Here is a 21,373-nt window from a genome sequence, read left to right on the forward strand (position 1 = left end):
ACACAACAGCAACTCATTGGTGTGAAAATTAAACACAGGATTATAGGCTAAATTTGTGAGACAAATGTGTGATCCTTATGGGTTATTTTTTACTTATATTTATCCAAGTGTCATTTTAAGTGGCTTTCCTTAGTATGTGGCTCCGTACTTCCCACAGGTTTTGTCTAGCCTGAGAATTCCCAAGAAGTAATCCAACACCTACTACATTTTATTTAACAATGCCGCTAAAAAGGCAACAAGTGAGTCCAAAAAAGGCAAAGACGCTTGCACCACTTGTGACGAAAATCCAGATGCAGAATCTAACGCAGTGAATTGTGATAGGTACTAACAATGGCTATGCATAGATTGTCTTGAGATCAGCCAACCTGAGTATAATCTTTAAACTAAACAGACCAGTAGATTGGGCTACGAATAAAAATGCCCTGTTTGTAAGGGTGTCCTGTATGCCCTGTTGTAAATGTAGCGTAAATGCAGCAGATTTACAAGCCAGAGTTGATAAAACACCTGAACCACTTGAACCTGCAATAACTGATGTACGTGGCCTAGATATTAAAATCAAGGATACAGTTAAGCAATCATTTAGCGAATTTGAAGAAGAACTTAAGAAAGACATTGATGTCAAGTTCATGGACATTGAAACTCGTGTTTCTAAGCTTGAACAAACTTCTAGCACTGCAGCTGATCCTGCTCTATTACAAAAGCCAATTGATTGCAGATGACAGAGATAAGCAAAGACGTAGATTCAATATTCTATCATTTGGAGTATTGCCCAGCCAAATGATGAGATTCATTCTTGATTTCTTCTCAAATGAATATGGCCTGCAACAGGTAGCAATAACAAATATCCGTCACCTCGTTAGCCCCAACAGCTCCCAAAATGAAAGTGATCCTCGCAAGACTAGTGTCATTTTTCGGTGAATGAACTGAGAATCAAGAAACTGATCCTGCAAAAATCGTTTGACTGAAAAGGAACTAACCGCATTCAGTTTAGAAATGATGTTTCTAAATTTGATGACATTGAGAGGACAAAATTGTACGAACAGCTTCATGCTGCCAATTCAATTCAATCGTTCAATGTACGAACAGCACGGCGTGCCAATGGCAAAGGAGATTTAGTCATAATAGGTGATAAAATTGTTTCAAAAAACTTGCCCACCATCGCAGCACCAGCTGCGATAGATGTGAACTAAACGACTCTAAGACCATGTAAAAAGTGTAAATAGTCTTGCATCTCTTAATATAGAAATAAGTTCAACTGATCAATCAAGCGGATCATTTTACAGTGCGAGATCAATAAACAGTACTCTCTCCGAACAAAGTTTTGTCATTAGTGACAGTTCCAATAATGGCAGTATTGAATATGAAGTATCTAATGACCCAAGTAATGACACACATAGCCAGAACAAAAGCAGCAAGCATTTGACAAGCAATGATCTAAAAGTTATCTTTAGTAATATAGACTGTTTAATATCAAAATTCCATGAAATAAAATATAGCCTACACTCTCGACAAAAAGCAGACGTTTATGCTTTTTGTGAGATAAAACCCCTCTTGGAGACATTAAGATACAGATTCCTGATTACTGATCACCAGCTTATCTCATGTAGGAGAAAGAGGAATAGCCGTATATATTCAAAGCTCTGTTAAGGCAGGAGACATTTATATTAACTCAAACTATGAGCCACATGTTGAACAAGTGTGGATGTCAGTTCTCTTACCTTTTGGGCTCTTTCATTGCATGTACAGAAGTCCCAGTTCCCCCGGCCTCGAACTGTCACTTCTTGCTGTTAGTACATCAATTGACAATAAAATAAAGTATCAAGACAATATGATATCCCGTATATTCAGGGGGTCAATGGGTCTGAATTCTCAGAAAACACTTCAATAAAACCATTTTTAGAATGTCTGTTCAATCACTCCCTGTATCAGGCAGTTAGCTTCGCGACTAGATACAGAGAAGGTCAAAACAATTCATTACTCGATTTTCTGCTAGAAAAGGACCAAGGATCTATACTGACTATCGACCCCCTACCACCATACGGAGCAAGTGATCACATTGCCATAGGTTGCAGCTTTAGACTATACCCACATGGATCAGAATTAAAGAGACATGTGTATACTTATTACAATCTAATTTGTCATGATGTGGCACAATGTGATTGGTCTTTTATTGAAATTATGCATATAGAAGAGTCATGGTCAACTATGAAAAGAATATTACTGGGAGCTATTGAAAATCACTCTCCTGCAAATTAGAAAAGGTAACTGAAAACCCTTCCATACATCAGAAAGAATTTAAAAATGTCAGGAACAGATAGAAAAAATACTGGAAGCTGTACATAAGGAATCACAACCAGGTTGATTATTACACGAAATACAAACAAGCACGTAACCAACTGCGAAATCTTACTTCAAAAACGAACGAAAAATATGAAGAATCAATAGCAGCCGCAACGAAAACTAAACCTCAAAAAATTCCGGAGGTACGTATCATCTGGTAGCCCTGGTAGGCATTCTATTACACAACTTCTACTGGATTGCAGTAAAATCTATGACCCAAGGGAGATTGCCAATACATTAAATAAGCAGTTCCTCTCGGTATGTACTATCCCTGATAATACTCCAATTCCAGATCCCCCAAGGTATTAAATCCTAAGGGGCATGGCACCCATTAATATAACCATATCTGATGTAGAAACCACATTGAAAAATAAAACTACAGAGCCAGAACCCTCTCCCCCCGGCTCCTACACAAGACGTATGCAGCATTGTCTCATCCTATCACTCTTCTTTCCCAAAAGTCCCTTTGCACTAAATATATTCTGCAAGATTGGAAGGATGCTTACATCACACCTGTACATAAAGGGCGCAATAGAAATGAAGCTAACAATTATCAACCAACTAGTCTTACCTCGGCAATTGGGAAACTACTCGAATGTATAGTCAATTCAGCAATTATGGTTCATTTAAGTTCTACTATCACCTAATCAACAAATACGAGCATGTCCCGAGCCTTACGGATAAGGGATCTCCTGTTGACATGTTGACTGGATCTAGTCAAAGCATTTGATAAAGTTTGCTACAGGCGACTAAACTCCGAACTCTGTGCAATGGGTCTCCATGATGATGTTGTCAACTGGATAATGCAATTCCTTACCAATAGAAAGCAGGTGGTAAGGGTATTTGGAGACAACAGGTCAACTTTCTTCTCGGAATCAGCAGATGTAAACAGTGGACTATCCCAAGGAACAGTTTTGGTTCAAACTTTATTTAAGATTTTCATCAACGACACGCCTTCAATTTGTTGTATGCAGATGATTCCAAAATACTGATCCTCTTCATGACCCTGAAAGTGTCATAGCCATCCAGGCTGATGTTGATACATTGTCAAAATGGGAAAAATCCTGGTGACTTGAATTTAATATCCAGAAATGCAGATTCATTCATTTTGGAGCAAATAACTCTCTGTGCTAGTATTTTCTGGAATCCAGCGATGGTTCAAAAGAGCCACTCAGATGTAGTCATGGTGAAAAAGATCTGAAAGTCTTGGTTGATGATGGCTCAAGTTTAATTTTCATGTAGAGTCTGTAGTAGCCAGTGCCAACCAAACTCTTGGTTTAATAAAAAGAAAAGTCTGCAGTAGGATCTACAGCTGTGATCACCAAGATCTTTAAGGGTCTGATCAAAGCGAAATTAGAATTTGGGACGTGTGTTTCTAATCCAGTAGAAAAGAGTGATATATCAATTCTAGAATCAGTGCAGCAACGTGCAACCAAATACATAAAGGGATTTCACCATCTTATATATCCTACCGGATTACATAAGCTCAAACTACCATCTCTCACATATAGACGTAAGCGAGGAGATGTAATAATGACATACAAGTTAGTACGTGATCCGAGTGTGATCCCCAAACTGTTCCACATAGTCAGTTCACCAAGTACTAGTGGATACCCATTGAAGCTTTATTGAAAACGCGCTAACACCAGGTTGCAAAACAAATTCTATTCTAACCGCGTAATCAGCCTATGGAACTCCCTTAGCCAGAATGCTATTATGTCACCCAGGGTTGAAGCCTTTAAGTTTGCAGTTGACAAAGAGTGGTGAAAGAATTCCTGGCTTACAATAGGGGATGAGCCTAACGAGTTGAATTATCATCATCAGTGACCGGCATTCAGAGGACTTGTCCTTATCGCTGGCAACTGCAAATTAAGGTAATTTAAGGTAAGATAGTTAATTTTTTATTTTATTCAATCATTGTCCCAGACTTACTTAGATATTTATTATTAGGTGATTTACCACAGAATTATTTCTCTAATTTTGGTTGGAATTATAAACTAAATCACACAGTAGTTTAAAACTACAAATTAATCAATTAATTATAGGTACTTGCGCATTGAGTTTGGTCTTAAGAACACTTTGTCTCCCCTCCATTTTTTCTAAATAAGCCAAAAAAGGCACTTTTTTCATGTTAGAATCCTCCCTATACAGTCACCTCTTCTCTTCATAGAAAAAAAAAATCAGCAATGACAAGCGTGGATGCAGCATCCCATATATGCTACAATTCATGCTTACAAACATGGAGTAGGAAGAAAACCACAACCTGAGTATTCTAGATAAGTCCTGCCCCGGATCGGGGAGGGAGGTCCCTCAGTAGCTTTAAATATAGATAAAGAGAAGAAGCGGAATTCGATATCTCGTTATACAAAATTAAGTGCTATGTTTGAACTGTTTTTGTTTGTGACAAACATTGAGCTCAACCAATTTAATATTGACCGAGTTGTTCTAACATAATACAACTAATATTCCCTCTTGTTTTGCCGAGCTTGTTATTAGTCTATGATTATTAAATGTAAACTATGTGGAAAATAAATTAGGCCTACTGCCATCTATACTTTAAGACTATTTAGATATTATGCAGATGACGCTAAAGGAAAAATAATATACCGTAATTTTCATTTACTCTTTTTACCTTTATTCCGACGAGGATATAATGTAGGGTATGTCATAGGAACATTCCGATAATATATGAGATTTGGCATGCCAATGATTTAGTGAGCAAGGAAAAAGATGAAATAAAGAATATGAAACTAAACATACCAAAGTACGAAGAAAACAACAAATAGAGTTTTAGAAATGTTAGAAAAATATTCACGAAGGATTAGACTTATTTTAGCCCACAATGGTTTAAAAAGTTCCCCATTCCTTCTCTAGGAATAAAATATCTAAACAAAAATTTGAGACAAATTACAAAATGACATAATTTATCAAATTTTTACCTTTTTGCTCCAAGGAAAACAACCATTCTTTTCGGGCTCAGGCGGCCTCTCAAAGTCTAAATCTGGTGATCGAGTATTATTCGGACCAAAAATGTTGAGCTCCTTAAAAACCTCCGTCTCGATCATCTAAGAGAAAAAAATTACATACACATTTGTGAATATATATATATATATATATATATATATATATATATATATATATATATATATATATATATATATATATATATATATATATATATATATATATATATATATATATATATATATATATATATATATATATATAAATATATATATATATAAATATATATATATATATATATATATATATATATATATATATATATATATATATATATATATATATATATATATATATATATATATATATATATATATATATATCGTTCCTGTTCCGGTGTCATTTTAACAAGCCACGTAACAGAAAAAGAGAACAGAAGAATATAGCAAATAAGAAGAAGGTACTGAATTTTAAATAATTTTGATAGAAGAAGAAGAAGAAGAAAATTGAACCTGCCTCCATTTGCCTTGGAATTACAGGGCAATAAAAATAAGCAACAATAGAATATCATATACAGAATTTCCTTTCATTGCCAGAAGTTATTAGAATGGGGAAAGGAAAGTGATAGCAAAAAAAAAAAAAAAAAAAAAAAAAAAAAAAAAAAAAAAAAAAAAAAAAAAAAAAAAAAATTGCGTGAAGTAAATAATAATAAAGCTTGGATAGAAAACCAAATACAGAAGAAGATCGACAAAAGTAGAAGAAGAAAAATTGTACAAACTTACTACTACTTAAAAACTTCCTTAGAAAAATTGTATATAATTTTATATGTGCAAACTTGTTTTTACAGTCCGAACTCATTGGAACGGGGAAGAAAAAATAATAATAAAATAGAAAAAAAAAACGGAAATTATGAGAAGTAAGTAATGAAAAAGCTCAGAGTGAAAACCAAATACAGAAGAAGATTGACAAAAGTAGAAGAAGAAAATTGTAAAAACTTACTACTACTTAAAAACTTACTTAGAAAAATTGTATATAATTGTATATGTACAAACTTGTTTTTATTGTCCGAACTTATTGGAACGGGGAAGAAAAAGTAATAGCAAAATAGAAAAAAAAATCAACAGAAATTATGAGATGTAAGTGTTGAAAAAGCTTGGTGTGTAGCAGAAAACAAAGTAGAGCGTTGCCTAATGTTGATAGGGAAGAGTGAACTTACCTCTGTTTGCCAGGGAATTGAGACGGATCCAGTATTAAACTTGGCATAAAAGCCGCTGTCACTGCTATCCAAATTTACACCCTTCACTGTTGAAAACTGTTCAATATCTAAAACGTCTTTGGCATAAACTGCATGCGGATCCGGTATAAATGGAGGATCACACATTCCAGCTTCCAAACGACGAAAATTTATAGGCCTAAAAAATTCGTGCGTTTTTACTTCATCGGCTCCGTATCGACCTTTTGTGCAGCCCAGCCTCTCGTGAACCTCCTTCTTTAATAACTGAAAAATATATACATACATTAAAACACCATCACTTTATCTGTTTATAGGTTTTTTGAACTGGAGTAAAGTTTCCGGATTTTGATCTTTGTCCGTTTTCTTGCTTTTGTTCGTAAGTTTTAGCCACTTTTCGGTTATGTATATATGTATAGATCTATTTTATGTTAGGTGTTGTTTTATTTTTTTTTTCGCATTTGTAGTGGTGCCCTACAAGCTCAGCTTTTGGGGCTGCAATATCACCTGTACTTGTTTTCTTTTTTCGTTTTTTTTTTGTATATTGTTACATTAAAGTTAGAATTTATAGCATTAGATAATTTAATTGAATTGTAAAGGATTAAACAGAAGTATCGTTTTATTCAGAGATATGCAGAGACTAGGTGTGGAAATTACAAGTTTCTTTTATATATATAAAAGTATTTTTATGTGGATTTTTTCTTATATATGTACAATATAACTATGTACAATAATACAATTAAATTATTTTTAGATTATCTTTTGAACAATGCACATCGATAATCCATGGCTGAAAATAGGAATTGATCAAATTCACTAATAGGAAATGTTAAAAAGCTCTGTTTTGTAAAAGATTAAACACAAGTATTTTTATGTGGATTTATTCTTATTTGCTGATATCTGAGTGGCTTCTTTTTATGCTCGTTGAAAAGCCAATAAGAAATATTTCTAATCATAAGGTGCAAAGGCGGATCTAGAGCAGAATCCTGGAGTAGGGGCAATGTGACAAGGGCACCATTTATTGATCAAATTGACAAGTTTAAAAAAAAAAGAGAAGAAAAACGGAATGAGGGCGCCAGAAATATCTTGGGGGCCCCCCTACATCCGCCCCTGTTAAGGTGCGTTATATAGAAATATTACTTTGAAGATGAATCTGATAAAAATCATTATTCTGATTAAAGACTTTTGAATTAGAATAAAAAACAGCTTTCTGGACAAACATTCTTTAAAACATCAAAATTTTCAATTAATCTATGTTCATAAAAATTCAGAAATTTAGGATTCGATGTTTCAGCTTATTCTAGAATAAGTCAGAGAGATCTAATACTTTCTTTAAAATAGCAAAGAGAACTTGCCCAGAAGCAATTGTTTACGCGGGTTTACTTAAATAAAGTCTTTTATCTGAATAATAAATTTTCAATATCTCCACTTTAATAAAGGATAAAAAGAATCATTTGCATTTAATCTATCCTACCGAAAACCTGTAATGGACGTCGACCGGGGTGGGATGGGGGAGGCGATGTCTCCTCCCTGGAAAAAGAATATACGAATAAAACGAATAAGAATAGAAAATGAATATCCCATTTTGAATCGCAGTAAAAGATAATTTTCCAATAGCACTAGCCCTCCCTCAGATACTGCCCAGCGATGCGATTTTATAACAATATAGCAATCACTTCCCAGCTAAGAAACTGGAGCAGAACCTAAAATTAGAAAGACGCCCATTTAAAACAAGTTTGTGATATTCTGTTTCAATCAGACAGAATCAATCAACCCTTTGTCTGGAAATCCCAAGGCTGGAAGGGGTTTGGACTGTAGAATTGTCCGAATTTTTAATAATATAGCAACTGCTTCTAACACTTGCAAAAAAAATGGAATAGACCTTGAACTATACAACATGACATTTTAAACAAAATTGTGTAATTCAATTTCAATTGGACAGAAAGGTTATTAAGAAAACTTGGGGCTATGTGCGCCTCAGACTTCAGAACTTTCCGTAACTCGTGATAATAATATTGCAATCGCTTCCAGCCCTTCCAGGCTAAAAACTGGAATACACCTTAAAACTAAATCACAACTCCTTTTAAAACGGAGATGAAACTAGAACTACAAAGCAACTTATTTCAAACAAGTTTGTGTTATTCAGTATCAGTTAGACAGGAGGCAACCAATCCCTTATCTAGAAACCCCAGGGACAGCCTTTAGAAGTCATCTTGCAGTGACTCCAAGCTCAAAATGGAGAAGAAATTAAAACTATAAAAGAAAATATTTTAATAAAGTTCATGTTTTTCAAGTGCAATTGGACCAAACGTGAATAATTCACTCTACGGAGGGCTAGCTGTCATCTGATAATCAGAATTTCCTAGATTTTTTCCTTTTTTATTATGCTGAGAAAACAAAAAATCTAAACAAAAAAGGTGGCCCAGTAGCCTGAATTTGTATTGGTACTGTACGAAGACAATTATTTACAACAGTATATTCAGGTAACCTCAAGAACAAAAACCAAGAAAAAAATGGCGGAAGAATGTAATTTTTAATAATATAACATAAAAATTGGTCAGCATGCGATTTTTTTTAGGCAACAGTGTCTCAACCACCCACAGCAGGCATATCCTTCAACCTCATCCCGAACAGATGACGCTGCCTGATACAGAAGTACTGGACTAATATGGCAAACAGATGGCAAACTATAATACATACAAAAAATAATATAAAAAACTGATAATAAATGAATCTAAAAAATAAGCTGAAAATAACTACAATTGAATTAACTCATTGTTTTAGTGTTTTTTCATGACAAGAGTAATATTAAAAACTGAAAATAATCCAAAACGAAGACAAAGAGAGCAAAGCACACAAAAACTCTAACCACAATTACCGAGGATTTAGAAATAGGAAATAATAGCAAATAAAAGAAAGAAATCGTAATAAAAGCCAGAAAATACACAATCAAGTCCTAAAAGAGATCACTAAGCATATGCGGGATAGGATGGTTGGGATTCATGTTAATCAATTTTATGCTGCCCGAATTCTAAAAAAAAACCAAAGAAAAAGGTCCAAACTATTAGAAGTGTATTACAACCTGTCTCTTATATCTTTATCTTTTCAAAGAACAGGTTTGGCTGTAGGCTATTTAAAGTTTGTCAGTGGGAGCACTGATAAGGTCTTTTTATTTTAATTATGAACTGTATTTACTGGCAGTGAACTTTACAGTTCATCATTTAATTCTTAAATCCGAAATAAAAAGGATTTTAAAATTAACGATTGGTTATATAGATACATAGAAAGAAATAAAGATAAGTGAGGGGAGAAAGAGAAAGAGAAAGAGAGAGAGAAAGAGAGAGAGAGAGAAAGAAAAGAGAGAGAGAGAGAGAGAGAGAGAGAGAGACTCACTCCTTGACAGAGAGACTTGGCTTCTTCTGTGAATTTGTACGAGTAACTTTCGGTGACTTCTCGAATCCGTCTATCAACTTCCTCTCTTTTCACCTGAAAGTAAAGATTTATTTCAACTGAAATTTCAGGTTTATTTTTGTAACTCAGAAAATAAACTAACCAATATGATGAGCTGAGCAATTTTGACTAAATTGCAAGGATGACAATATTTATAGCTACCTCATTCAGTCGTTCCGTCCTATACCAGCTTGAGCAGAATCTCATTGTTATTATCCAGAAAGGTTTCACACAGCCCAATAATATCAGGCAGTCCAACACCAACTATTCAACTATTTTCAGCTGAGCTCATCAAGCGACGAATAAAGACCGAGTATTAAGTTGAAAGACCGACAAGTTGTTAGGAGGTTTAGCATGCCAATTTAATCAAAAATACACTGGTCACTTACTGAGGAACAGAAATTCATCGTAATTTGAAAAATCTATTTCCACTGCTGGCAACTTGTGTAAAATACCAGTCAGTAACTCCATGGAAGGGAGTGAATTGAATTTTTGATAATTCTGCTTTAGGTATTTTGAATCAGTTTATATATATATATATATATATATATATATATATATATATATATATATATATATATATATATATATATATATATATATATATATATATATATATATATATATATATATATATATATATAATCTTCAAAACACGCCTCACAAATATATATTGTGAAATGTAGAGCAGAATATGTTACTCTTTATACGGTAAACTTTTATGTCTTACTGTAAAACAGAGCAACATTACTATTTTTGGAAATTTATTTGAATTAAATGAGGCATCTCGGATGAACCGTAAATATTTGTCGAAATTTTTATTTATTTTCTACACTGGCCTAATTCCACTTGTTTCTGGTCTAATAATAATAATAATAATATATATAAAAAAAAAAAAAAGCATTAATAAAGGCATTTGGATATTTTTACACAGGGGCGGATATGAGGAGTCGTTCCATTTCCAAAGTTGGTCTCAAAAACCCCATTCACAAAAACTGTTGCCCAAAAATGCCCCTGGGTCAGTCCAAGGCTAGTAAGGCCGTAGGTTGGATCATTATGTTTTTGAAACAGCATAAAATAAGAGATCACGAATTCAGATCGAAGTCGTACGGAAATTAAATTAAAAAAAAAAAAAAAAAACTAAGTGTAGTGCTACGGCTCATTTTACAACATTTTAATACAGTTCCCCTCAAAGTTTTTAGCCAGTTGTATATGAATTTATGTTTTAAAGCATTCCTAGCTTTTAATACTATTTTTTTGCCTTCTTTTTGATTTATTGGAAAATTTTTTGTTTGTGTTTATTTAATTTTTTTTGCAGTAGTCTTCTATTAATTGGACAATTAAAAACTTTCAAGCCCATACAAGGTTTGAAACAAAATTTCCCAGACACCTGCTGTTCTTCGAAGTCTTTCACTGTCGCTTTGGCATTCATCCATAAAACAGTTTGCACAGGCTGTTCTGTCTTCAACGGCTGCTGTTCACCACCAGCTAATGGTCACAGAAAAACCCTATGCGTAGACATTTACTGTCTAGACCTGTATCAAGACAAACTTATTAACTGCAGCACGTTCGCTCAACTGGCTGGTAGGATATTCTAAAATGCAGAGCTTCTCCTTTTATACACCTCTTACTCAATAACTGTATAGTACCCATACAGGTCTAAAATTATTGCAGAAACCATAATTCCCTTATTTTTGAACTTTAATATATGATTCAGAAATTTATAAATTTTTACAAAGGGAATTTTCAAAATACAAGACTAGATATCGAGCCAAAGAAATCTTAAGATTTCTGCAGAACCTACAAAACTGGTATTTGAAACTTGCCAGGCACCACAGACAATGAACAAGTACATGAACGTGGAAGCTTCTCCAATTCTCCAAAAAGTAATATATAAAGAGTTTTTTAAACATGCAATTATATTCTGTAGTTTCCTTTGTCACTGAACACGACATAAGCCTTTTTCAAGGAGAGAATATATAGCCAATTAATTTTAATTTATTTTGCTGGGAACTTCCTTGGACTGTGAAAATCTATATATCTACATACAACGCTGGATTTCAAAATGAGTCAAATAGTTATAATTTCAATACAACTAGCAGTAAAAAATTAAATTTCCGAAATTTCAATGTTAAAATTTAAATAACTGTCGCGTTCCCCAATTTTTTCAAGCCACTAAATATTGTTAGCACGCTATTGTTAGCATAGAAGAGCAGAAACAGATTTGTTTATATTTATATAAGATATATATATATATATATATATATATATATATATATATATATATATATATATATATATATATATATATATATATATATATATATATATATTACTATTTTTGCCAAGAAAACTACAGTAAACATTTTAGAATTCTAGTTAAGGCTTTATTTTGCCTTATATAAGATATATATATATATATATATATATATATATATATATTTGTATATATATATATATATATATATATATATATATATATATATATATATATATATATATATACCGTATATATATATATATATATATACCGGTAAAAAAAATTAATAGTAATATTTTGTTGTATAGTATTCATATGTATGTGTTGTTGTTTTTTATATATAAGATAGGCTAGGTGGATAATCATGAGTTGTTATGTTGATATATTTATTTATAAGATATAAATCATAGCAGGAATTTGAAACACAAGTCCTTAGGACTTTCTTTTTGATGCAATAATTTATTAGCAGTGTCATTTTTATTTATGTTTATATTGGATAAAAATAAAAACCTACCTACCTACCATATATATATATATCTATATATATATATATATATATATCTATATATATATATATATATATATATCTATATACTATATATACTATATATGAATACTATACAACAAAATATTACTATTAATTTTTTTTACCGGTATATATATATATATATATATATATATATATATATATATATATATATATATATATATATATATATATATATATATATATATATATATACAAATATATATATATATATATATTCTTATATAAGGCAAAATAAAGCCTTAACTAGAATTCTAAAATGTTTACTGTAGTTTTCTTGGCAAAAACAGTATATATATATATATATATATATATATATATATATATATATATATATATATATATATATATATATATATATATATATATATATATATATATATATATATATATATATATATATATATATATATATATATATATATATATATATATATATATTTCCAAATAAAGTTCATATAACAGGAGGAACTCGACAGTCTCTAAGATTTTTTTCGTCTTAGTCTTTAACAAGCATAATTATTTGAATTTTGTTTCAAATAATTTTGTTTCATATATATATATATATATATATATATATATATATATATATATATATATATATATATATATATATATATATATATATTTCCAAATAAAGTTCATATAACAGGAGGAACTCGACAGTCTCTAAGATTTTTTTCGTCTTAGTCTTTAACAAGCATAATTATTTGAATTTTGTTTCTATTAGTTTTTTTTTCTTAAGAGTATGGGTAACTTATTCGAGTGGAAATTGGCACCAGTGTAAAATAAACACCAAGGTCATCTAGCGTTTGGCGACACTTGGCATTCTTTTTTTCAAGCTTTGTAATCGTTTTTTTTCTTAGGAACTGAGATCAGACACTTATTACCACCCTAATTCTACCAATTACACCGATTGAATGAATTATTCTGATTATTAAATTTGAAAAATGTCACGTGTCGTCAAAGGCTAGATGACGTTGATAGTTATTTTTTTTGTCGACATTCGCGCTAGTTCCCACTCTTAGAAGTTACCAGTACTTTCTGTTTTTATCTTCAAAATCATCTACGGAAAGAAGTTAACAGCGGAGATACAAATGCTTTATTAGCTGCAATATAACAATACATAAAACAAAAGCTGGCCACACTTACAATTTAGGAATATTCAAGACTGGAGAAATGCATTACTTAGATAGCATGTATAAGAAACTAAACAGTTTCCATTAAGAGGTTAAAGGTTTAACGACCCACTTGACCATTGAATTGATATAACCAGGCCGTCTAAGTAGGCCCCTCCCTCATAAAGTTCAAAACAATGGGGAACTACCCAAAGTCATAACTACCACGTGTAACGTGTCCAACTAGCAGTAAGCTTCTGCTAAAATAACTTCTGCTAAATAACTGTCGCGTTCTCCAATTTTTACGCGTGCAATGTTAGCATGCAAGAGCAGAAACAGATTTCTAATATATCAAACAGTTCGTGGTAACGAACTGTAGTAAGGAGCGATCCGGCTCAATAGTAACCAAAACTCTAAAAAATTGAATTTTGATATAAATAGCTACATCAAAAGAATCGCATTTTAATGCTGATTTTAAATATATAAGTTTCATCAAGTTTAGTCTTAGCCATCAAAAGTTACGAGCCTGAGAAAATTTGCCTTATTTAGGAAAATAGGGGGAAACACCCCCTAAAAGTCGTAGGATCTTAACGAAAATGACACCATCAGATTCAGCGTATCAGAGAACCCTACTGTAGAAGTTTCAAGCTCCTATCTACAAAAATGTGGAATTTTGCATTTTTTGCCAGAAGACAAATCACGGGTGCGTGTTTATTTGTTTGTTTTTTTGTTTTTTTTTTTTTTTTTCCCAGGGGTCATCGTATCGACCAAGTGGTCCTAGAATGTCGCAAGAGGGCTCATTCTAACGGAAATGAAAAGTTCTAGTGCCCTTTTTAAGTGACCAAAAAAATTGGAGGGCATCGAGGCCCCCTCCCACGCTCATTTTTTTCCCAAAGTCAACGGATCAAAATTTTGAGATAGCCATTTTGTTTGGCATAGTCGAAAATCTTAATAACTATGTTTTTGGGGATGACTTACTCCCCCACAGTCCCTGGGGGAGGGGTTGCACGTTACAAACTTCAACCAGTGTTTACATATAATAATGGTTATTGGGAAGTGTACAGATGTTTTCAGGGGGATTTTTTTGGTTTTGGGGGTAGGGTTGAGGGAGGGGGCTATGTGGGAGGATCTTTCCTTGGAGAAATATGCCATGGTTGAAAAAAATTCAATGAAAAGGGCGCAGGATTTTCTAGCATTACTATAAAAAAAAACAATGAAAAAATAAACATGAAAACGTTTTTGCAAATGAAAGTAAGGAATAGCATTGAAATTTAAAACAAACAGAGATTATTACGCATATGAAGGGCTCTAAAAATACTTTTGCATAAAGAGCGAGGTATTTAGGAGGAGATAAATACCTCGCTCTTTATGCTAAAATATTTTTAGTGATTTCAACTATTTATTCAACGGCCTATTTGATTCAGGGGTCATTCTTAAAGAATTGGAACAAAACTTACGATTTAGTGTAAAGAGCGAGGTATTAACGAGGGTACAAACCCCCTCATACACATAATAAAAATATAAGAATATAAAAGTTTGTTACGTAAGTTAATTCTTAAGTTACGTATATTTTTTACTAATAAAAACGTTCATTGAATATTAAAAGTTATAGTAGCCTTTTTAAGTAACCGAAAAATTGGAGGGCAGCTAGGCCTCCTTCCCCACCCCTTATTTCTCAAAATCGTCTGATCAAAACTAAGAGAAAGCCATTTAGCCAAAAAAAATTAATATACTAATTTCATTTCAATAATTTATGTGCGGAGAGCCAAAATCAAACATGCATTAATTCAAAAACGTTCAGAAATTAAATAAAAAAAACTAGTTTTTTAACTGAAAGTAAGGAGCGACATTAAAACTTAAAACGAACAGAAATTACTCCGTATATGAAATGGGTTGTCCCCTCCGCAGTCCCACGCTCTTTACGCTAAAGTTTTAGTTGTTTTAAAAAGTAGAATTGTGGCAAAGAGTCAAACTTTAGCATAAAGAGCGTGGGACTGCGGAGGGGACAACCCATTTCATATACGGAGTAATTTCTGTTCGTTTTAAGTTTTAATGTCGCTCCTTACTTTCAGTTAAAAAACTAGTTTTTTTTATTTAATACATATATAAATTTTGCTCAGCGTGTCATTCAATCAATTCAGGAAGATTAGAGTTAAAAGAAAGTTAAGAAGTCTGTAAACACGCTATATATGAAGCGGCAAAAACGAAGATAACGAAAAAAGTAATCAGGAAACCGAACTTAGGTGATTTTCAGCCAGTAAAAACGAAATAAACAACGCAATTATTTCGGCAAAGACTTCCTCCAAGCTGTCCTTGGCTCTCAAAACGAGAATAAAATATATATATATATAAATATATAAATTGTATATATAAATGGACACTCTTATATATATATATATTTTTTATACCTTTTTTCTTCCTTCTTTTTGAGTTTCGAGGAAAGCTTAACAGTCTTTACCAAAACATTTGCTTTTTCTTCTTTTTTTTTGTGGGGGGGGGGCTGGAAATCACTCCCATATAGTTTCTTAATTACTTTTTCTGCCTTATTTTCGCTTTTTATCTAATATTAGGGAGTCTTGGAAATTTTCTTTCGTATTCCTAGTTCCTAGTTCAAAATTGAGAATTGATTAATAAAGAAAATGGTTTAAATAAAATATTCAATAATTAAAATTGGTATTTTAAGCACAGTCATCGATACATTTGTCTAAATCACGTAGGTTCCCTTTTTACTTTCCCACTCGAAAATCCTGTTTCCATACGGATTCTTTTTCTTTCATTTAGTATGTTGTACATGCCTTTGCTCGGCAACGAAATATAGCTAAAATGCATTAATGTAGCTTCAATCTATTAGAATGGTCTTATAAGGTTTTATATACTCCATCCCAGTGACAATGGAAAACTAATATGACGGAAAACTCAGGTCGTTTCTCAGGAGAGCATCCAATAGCGCAATCTAGCACATAGAGTCGGAACTTAAAAGTGAACTTAAGACAAACTATAAATCCGTGGCGTTTTGCAAAAAGGGCGTAAGTCAACTCTTCCTAACTTTACAGGAGAGTAAAATGAAAATCAAAATGCGCAATGAGAAAATCTTCACCCTTTTGCAATAACTTGTAACTCGGTCGGAATTAAAGATAAGCCCATTTTGAATAGACCGATCGATAGACCACTTCGAGTTCTTCCGAATCATATATTCAGCATATTTTCGGCAAAACATAATTTTAGGCCCTTTTTGCAAACCATCACGGAAATATAACACAAAAACAAAAATATTAGTTGTAAGCAATCTTTGTTTTAAATTATAAAGGACTCTATCTAAACAGGATAGCCCAATGACATTAAAGTACCAAAACCGTGAAAAAGAAATGTCAATACTTGAATTGGCTAACTACAAATTTATAGAACTAACCATATGTATATTGAAAATTCAGAAAAAAATCAGAAATTCAATTTTAAATGAAAAAGTCTTAGTATGCAGCTATCCAGTTTTTGGTGTTAGCGGACACTAAATTTGAAAAAAAAGAAATGTGTGTAAAAAATAAGCTTAAAATATGTAGCATTAAACAGCTTAAGAAGGTGTAGCTTCCCTCTGAAGGTCTAGTTTTCTTTGGCAATCAACAGATTGGAAGTGTTTTAATTTTTCCGACAAAATCGTAGTCAAATTTAACTAATACGTTTCCCTTAATAATTTCCATCCTTCAGTTGGCAACATACGAAAATGTGATTCTGCCCTAAAGCTTAAAAATTTTGAAATAATTCTATAATTTTGAAAATAAAATGCGTTTTTAACTGGAAAAGCACGATTTTCAAGTATTATTAAATCTGAGATAGTTTTAAGCCTTATGAATTTTATATGGTACGTTTCTCTTATTTATTTGTCATCATTCAGCGTGGCAATACTGAGGAAAATGTGATGCTGTCCAAAACTTTATAATTTTGTAATAATTCTGTCATTTTGAAAATAAAATACCTTTTTTTTCGCAAATCACAGTTTTCAGGTATGATTAAATCTAAGATAGCTCTTAGCATTATGAATTTTATCTGGTAAGTTTCTCATATTTATTTTCATCATTCAGCGTGGCAATGCTGAGGAAAATGTGATGCTGTCCAAAACTTTATAATTTTGTAATAATTCTGTCATTTTGAAAATAAAATACCTTTTTTTTCGCAAATCACAGTTTTCAGGTATGATTAAATCTAAGATAGCTCTTAGCATTAAGAATTTTATCTGGTAAGTTTCTCATATTTATTTTCATCATTCAGCGTGGCAATACTGAGGAAAATGTGATGCTGTCCAAAACTTTATAACTTTGAAATAATACTATTATTTTGAAAATAAAAGACTTCTTTCTAGAAAATCACGGTTTTCAGGTATAATTAATCTGAGATAGCTCTCAGCATTATAAATTTTATCTGGTACGTTTTTCTTATTATTTTCATCGTTCATCATGGCAACACTGATGAGAATGTGTTACAGCCCTAAACCTTTATAATTTTGAAATAATTCTATAATTTAATAATTTTCAAAATAAAAGAAAATTTTTAGAAAATGACGGTTTTCAGGCATGATTAAATCTTAGATAGCTCTCAGGGTTGTGAATGTTTGTCTGGTACGTTCCTTTTATTTATTTTTCATCATCCAGCGTGACAATACTGAGGAAAATATGATACTCCCAAAAACTTGATAATTTTGAAATTCTATAATTTAATATTATTGAAAATAAAAGGAAATTTTTAGGAAATCACAGTTTTCAGCTATGATTAAATACAAGATAGTTCTCAGCGTTAAGAATTCTATCTGATACGTTTCTTTTGGGTCACTTTATTAAATCAATCCCAAAAGGATTAGAGCTAGAAGAGGGTTAAAGGATGTGGAATGTTTCTTTCGTATTTGTGACATAGGATAAACTAGAAACTAGGTAGAAGTTACGTAATGGAACACTTGGTTTTTACACAAATATTTCCCCCCTCTTTTTAATAGATTTTACATGCCTTTCTTTGTAATAATAAATAAAAACACACACCAATAAGAAAAGGGAGAGAAAGATAGAGAAAAGTTAGACCTTTTTAAGTCGGGAACATTTTGCGTTACAGACCTTTTCTTTCCTGGCTCGAAAAGGCGCCTGTCCTTCAATCATCTCAAATACTAAACAACCAAAACTAAACCAGTCAGGACTAAACGTGTATCGGGCATTGTCAATTACTTCCGGTGCTAAAAACAAAGACAAGAAAATATATATATATATATATATATATATAGGATATTAAAACAACCGCTAATTCAAATGCATTATTAATTTTGGCAGATACTAGGCCTTAGCCTAAAAAAGAAGAAAATAAGCTTTCTCCAAGGAAAATAAAGAGCGACGTTAAAGTATCAAGGAAACAATATGACTACATTTGCACTCCCCCTAGATCCATCTTAGGTCTATTCATACTTTAAAATCCTTTTCATACTCTAAACGGGCCGTAAATTAAACGAGCTGCCCATTGTTTACACTTTGGTTAATCATGGATTAGACGGGGGGAGGGGTATTTGATTCTGGGTGTGCAGTTATCTAAACAATTTCGAAGATTATTCTCTAGGGAAAAAAAGTCAGAGTTTGGCTGGGGGAGGGGTCTTAGGGATCCCGAAAATGGAGAAGAACTGTTTTGCTTTTAACGGATTGTATTTCGAGCAAGCTTTTACGGCTCGGTCGCAAGGCCAAGATTCCCAGAGTTTCTCAACATTGAACATTGAAAACGATACAAGTACCAAAGTAAACGAAAGATGCTATATTCACCAATCTTTTCAAATTATTAACAATACCTTGAGAAAGCCTTAACGGATAGAGTTGAAACTTTAAGGAATGTTAAATCGATCCGTAATTTTGACCTAGGGAAGGCATGGGGGTGGAGACAAATCGAAAGAAATATGTGTATTCAAGTTGCTGAAGTAGCATGTCTGCACGGTCTTGAGAATTTCAAGGGGGATTGAGTCGTAATTGGGCAAGAGACTATAAGATTGGGCAAGATAAATTCAGATTTAGTTGAATTTTATGGGGTGGGGAGGGGAAAGGGCTGACCAACTTTGTCTCTAATCAATAAATAAATATCGTTTTTACACTTTAACTTCATATAGGACCTATGGTTTGCGCATGGTTCAGAAGAAATAAAAATATCAAAAGACACTATACATTACCAGGGTGTCAAAATGGCATATCTGCAACATCTCAGAAATGGCTAACGGCATTAAGTTGAAACATTCAGGGAATGTTAGGGAGAGAGGGACTAAAGTTGAATTGTGACTTGGGGAAAGGATAGAGCAAAATCAAAAGGATTACTATATTCCCGTTATCAAAATAAAATGCCTGCAATATCTTAGGGACGAAAATTGATGGCTTAAAGGATCCACTTGAAACTTTGAGGAACCATTGTATAGGGAGGGGGGCAACTATGTTTTATATTTTTACCTGGGGAAAATCAAGGAAATCTTGTCAAGGATCATATATTTCGGAATAAAATGTTGCTATATATTGAATCTTAGTGCGAAAAACATGAATATTTTTTGACACTCACATGCTTTGTAATTTCACACCGTAAAGGCATCTTAAATAAAATTCCTGGACAAAGAGAACCTCAATCAGGAAAAGAATCAGGTTGTGTTGCTTTTTGACGTCTTATTTCTACTTTAATTTTTTTTAAAACATCAAAACAGAATCTTTTTTAATATATGACGTCAAAATGCGTTAGAAAAGCTTCAACAAAATATAATAGAAAGAAACCTTTTTTATAGAAAGAAACTCTCCTTACCTAATCCTTGCCCTACACTCACTTTCAACTATTAAATAAGGCACTAGCCTTCTCATTTTTTCCTACACTACACGACTTTTCTACTCCTAAAACTACTACTACTGCTACTATTATTATAAACTGGTATTACTGCTACTAAAACTAAGACTATAATGTTTCTATAATGCAATTATAATAATAATACAATTACATTTTCCTGTTTCTATAATCATTATAGAAACAGAACCATATATCGGTAGTATTGGTAGCAAAAACTGCGAAAATTGCTAAATTGGTAGCAATACATCAGGTTCACCCTTCACATTAAAATTAAGTAATTTTTTGTGTCATCTTTATTCTTAATTTAATAAATAGTTTCATAATTTCAATCTTCAATGTTATAATAAATTTAAAACTTTTCTATATTTTACGAAAAAAGTATATACATACTATAATGGTGTAGAATAATTTAACGGTCTTGAATAAAATGTGAAGACTGATAAGGAATTAACGAGCAAAAGACTAATTTTGATAATGATCATTATTTTAATAATTAACTCATCAAACATTTCGAGAAAAAACCGCATACCGTCAGCATATCGAATTTAAACAGACATATATTTATGACAAATATAAAATGTCTGTAGGATTCAATATACTGACTTGATAATGAAAAGATTTTTTCCCAAAAC

General features: G+C 32.1%; 1 protein-coding gene across 3 annotated transcripts in view; it reads right to left on the reverse strand.

Moving 5' to 3' along the window:
• The window catches only part of LOC136025254 (G protein-coupled receptor kinase 2-like), a 149,160-nt gene that overhangs the window by 11,166 nt on the left and 116,621 nt on the right, over window positions 1-21,373 (reverse strand). For 2 of the 3 annotated variants that reach the window (XM_065701098.1, XM_065701100.1), the window contains exons 10-13: window positions 18,974-19,122; window positions 9,929-10,021; window positions 6,521-6,802; window positions 5,280-5,405 (exon numbers count right to left, since the gene is read on the reverse strand). In XM_065701098.1, the coding sequence (XP_065557170.1) occupies window positions 5,280-5,405; window positions 6,521-6,802; window positions 9,929-10,021; window positions 18,974-19,122 (650 nt within the window). The remainder of the gene's footprint in view (window positions 1-5,279; window positions 5,406-6,520; window positions 6,803-9,928; window positions 10,022-18,973; window positions 19,123-21,373) is intronic. The other variant, XM_065701101.1, reaches the window with a different exon arrangement.

Source organism: Artemia franciscana, chromosome 3, assembly GCF_032884065.1.
Source record: "Artemia franciscana chromosome 3, ASM3288406v1, whole genome shotgun sequence".
NCBI lineage: Eukaryota > Metazoa > Arthropoda > Branchiopoda > Anostraca > Artemiidae > Artemia > Artemia franciscana.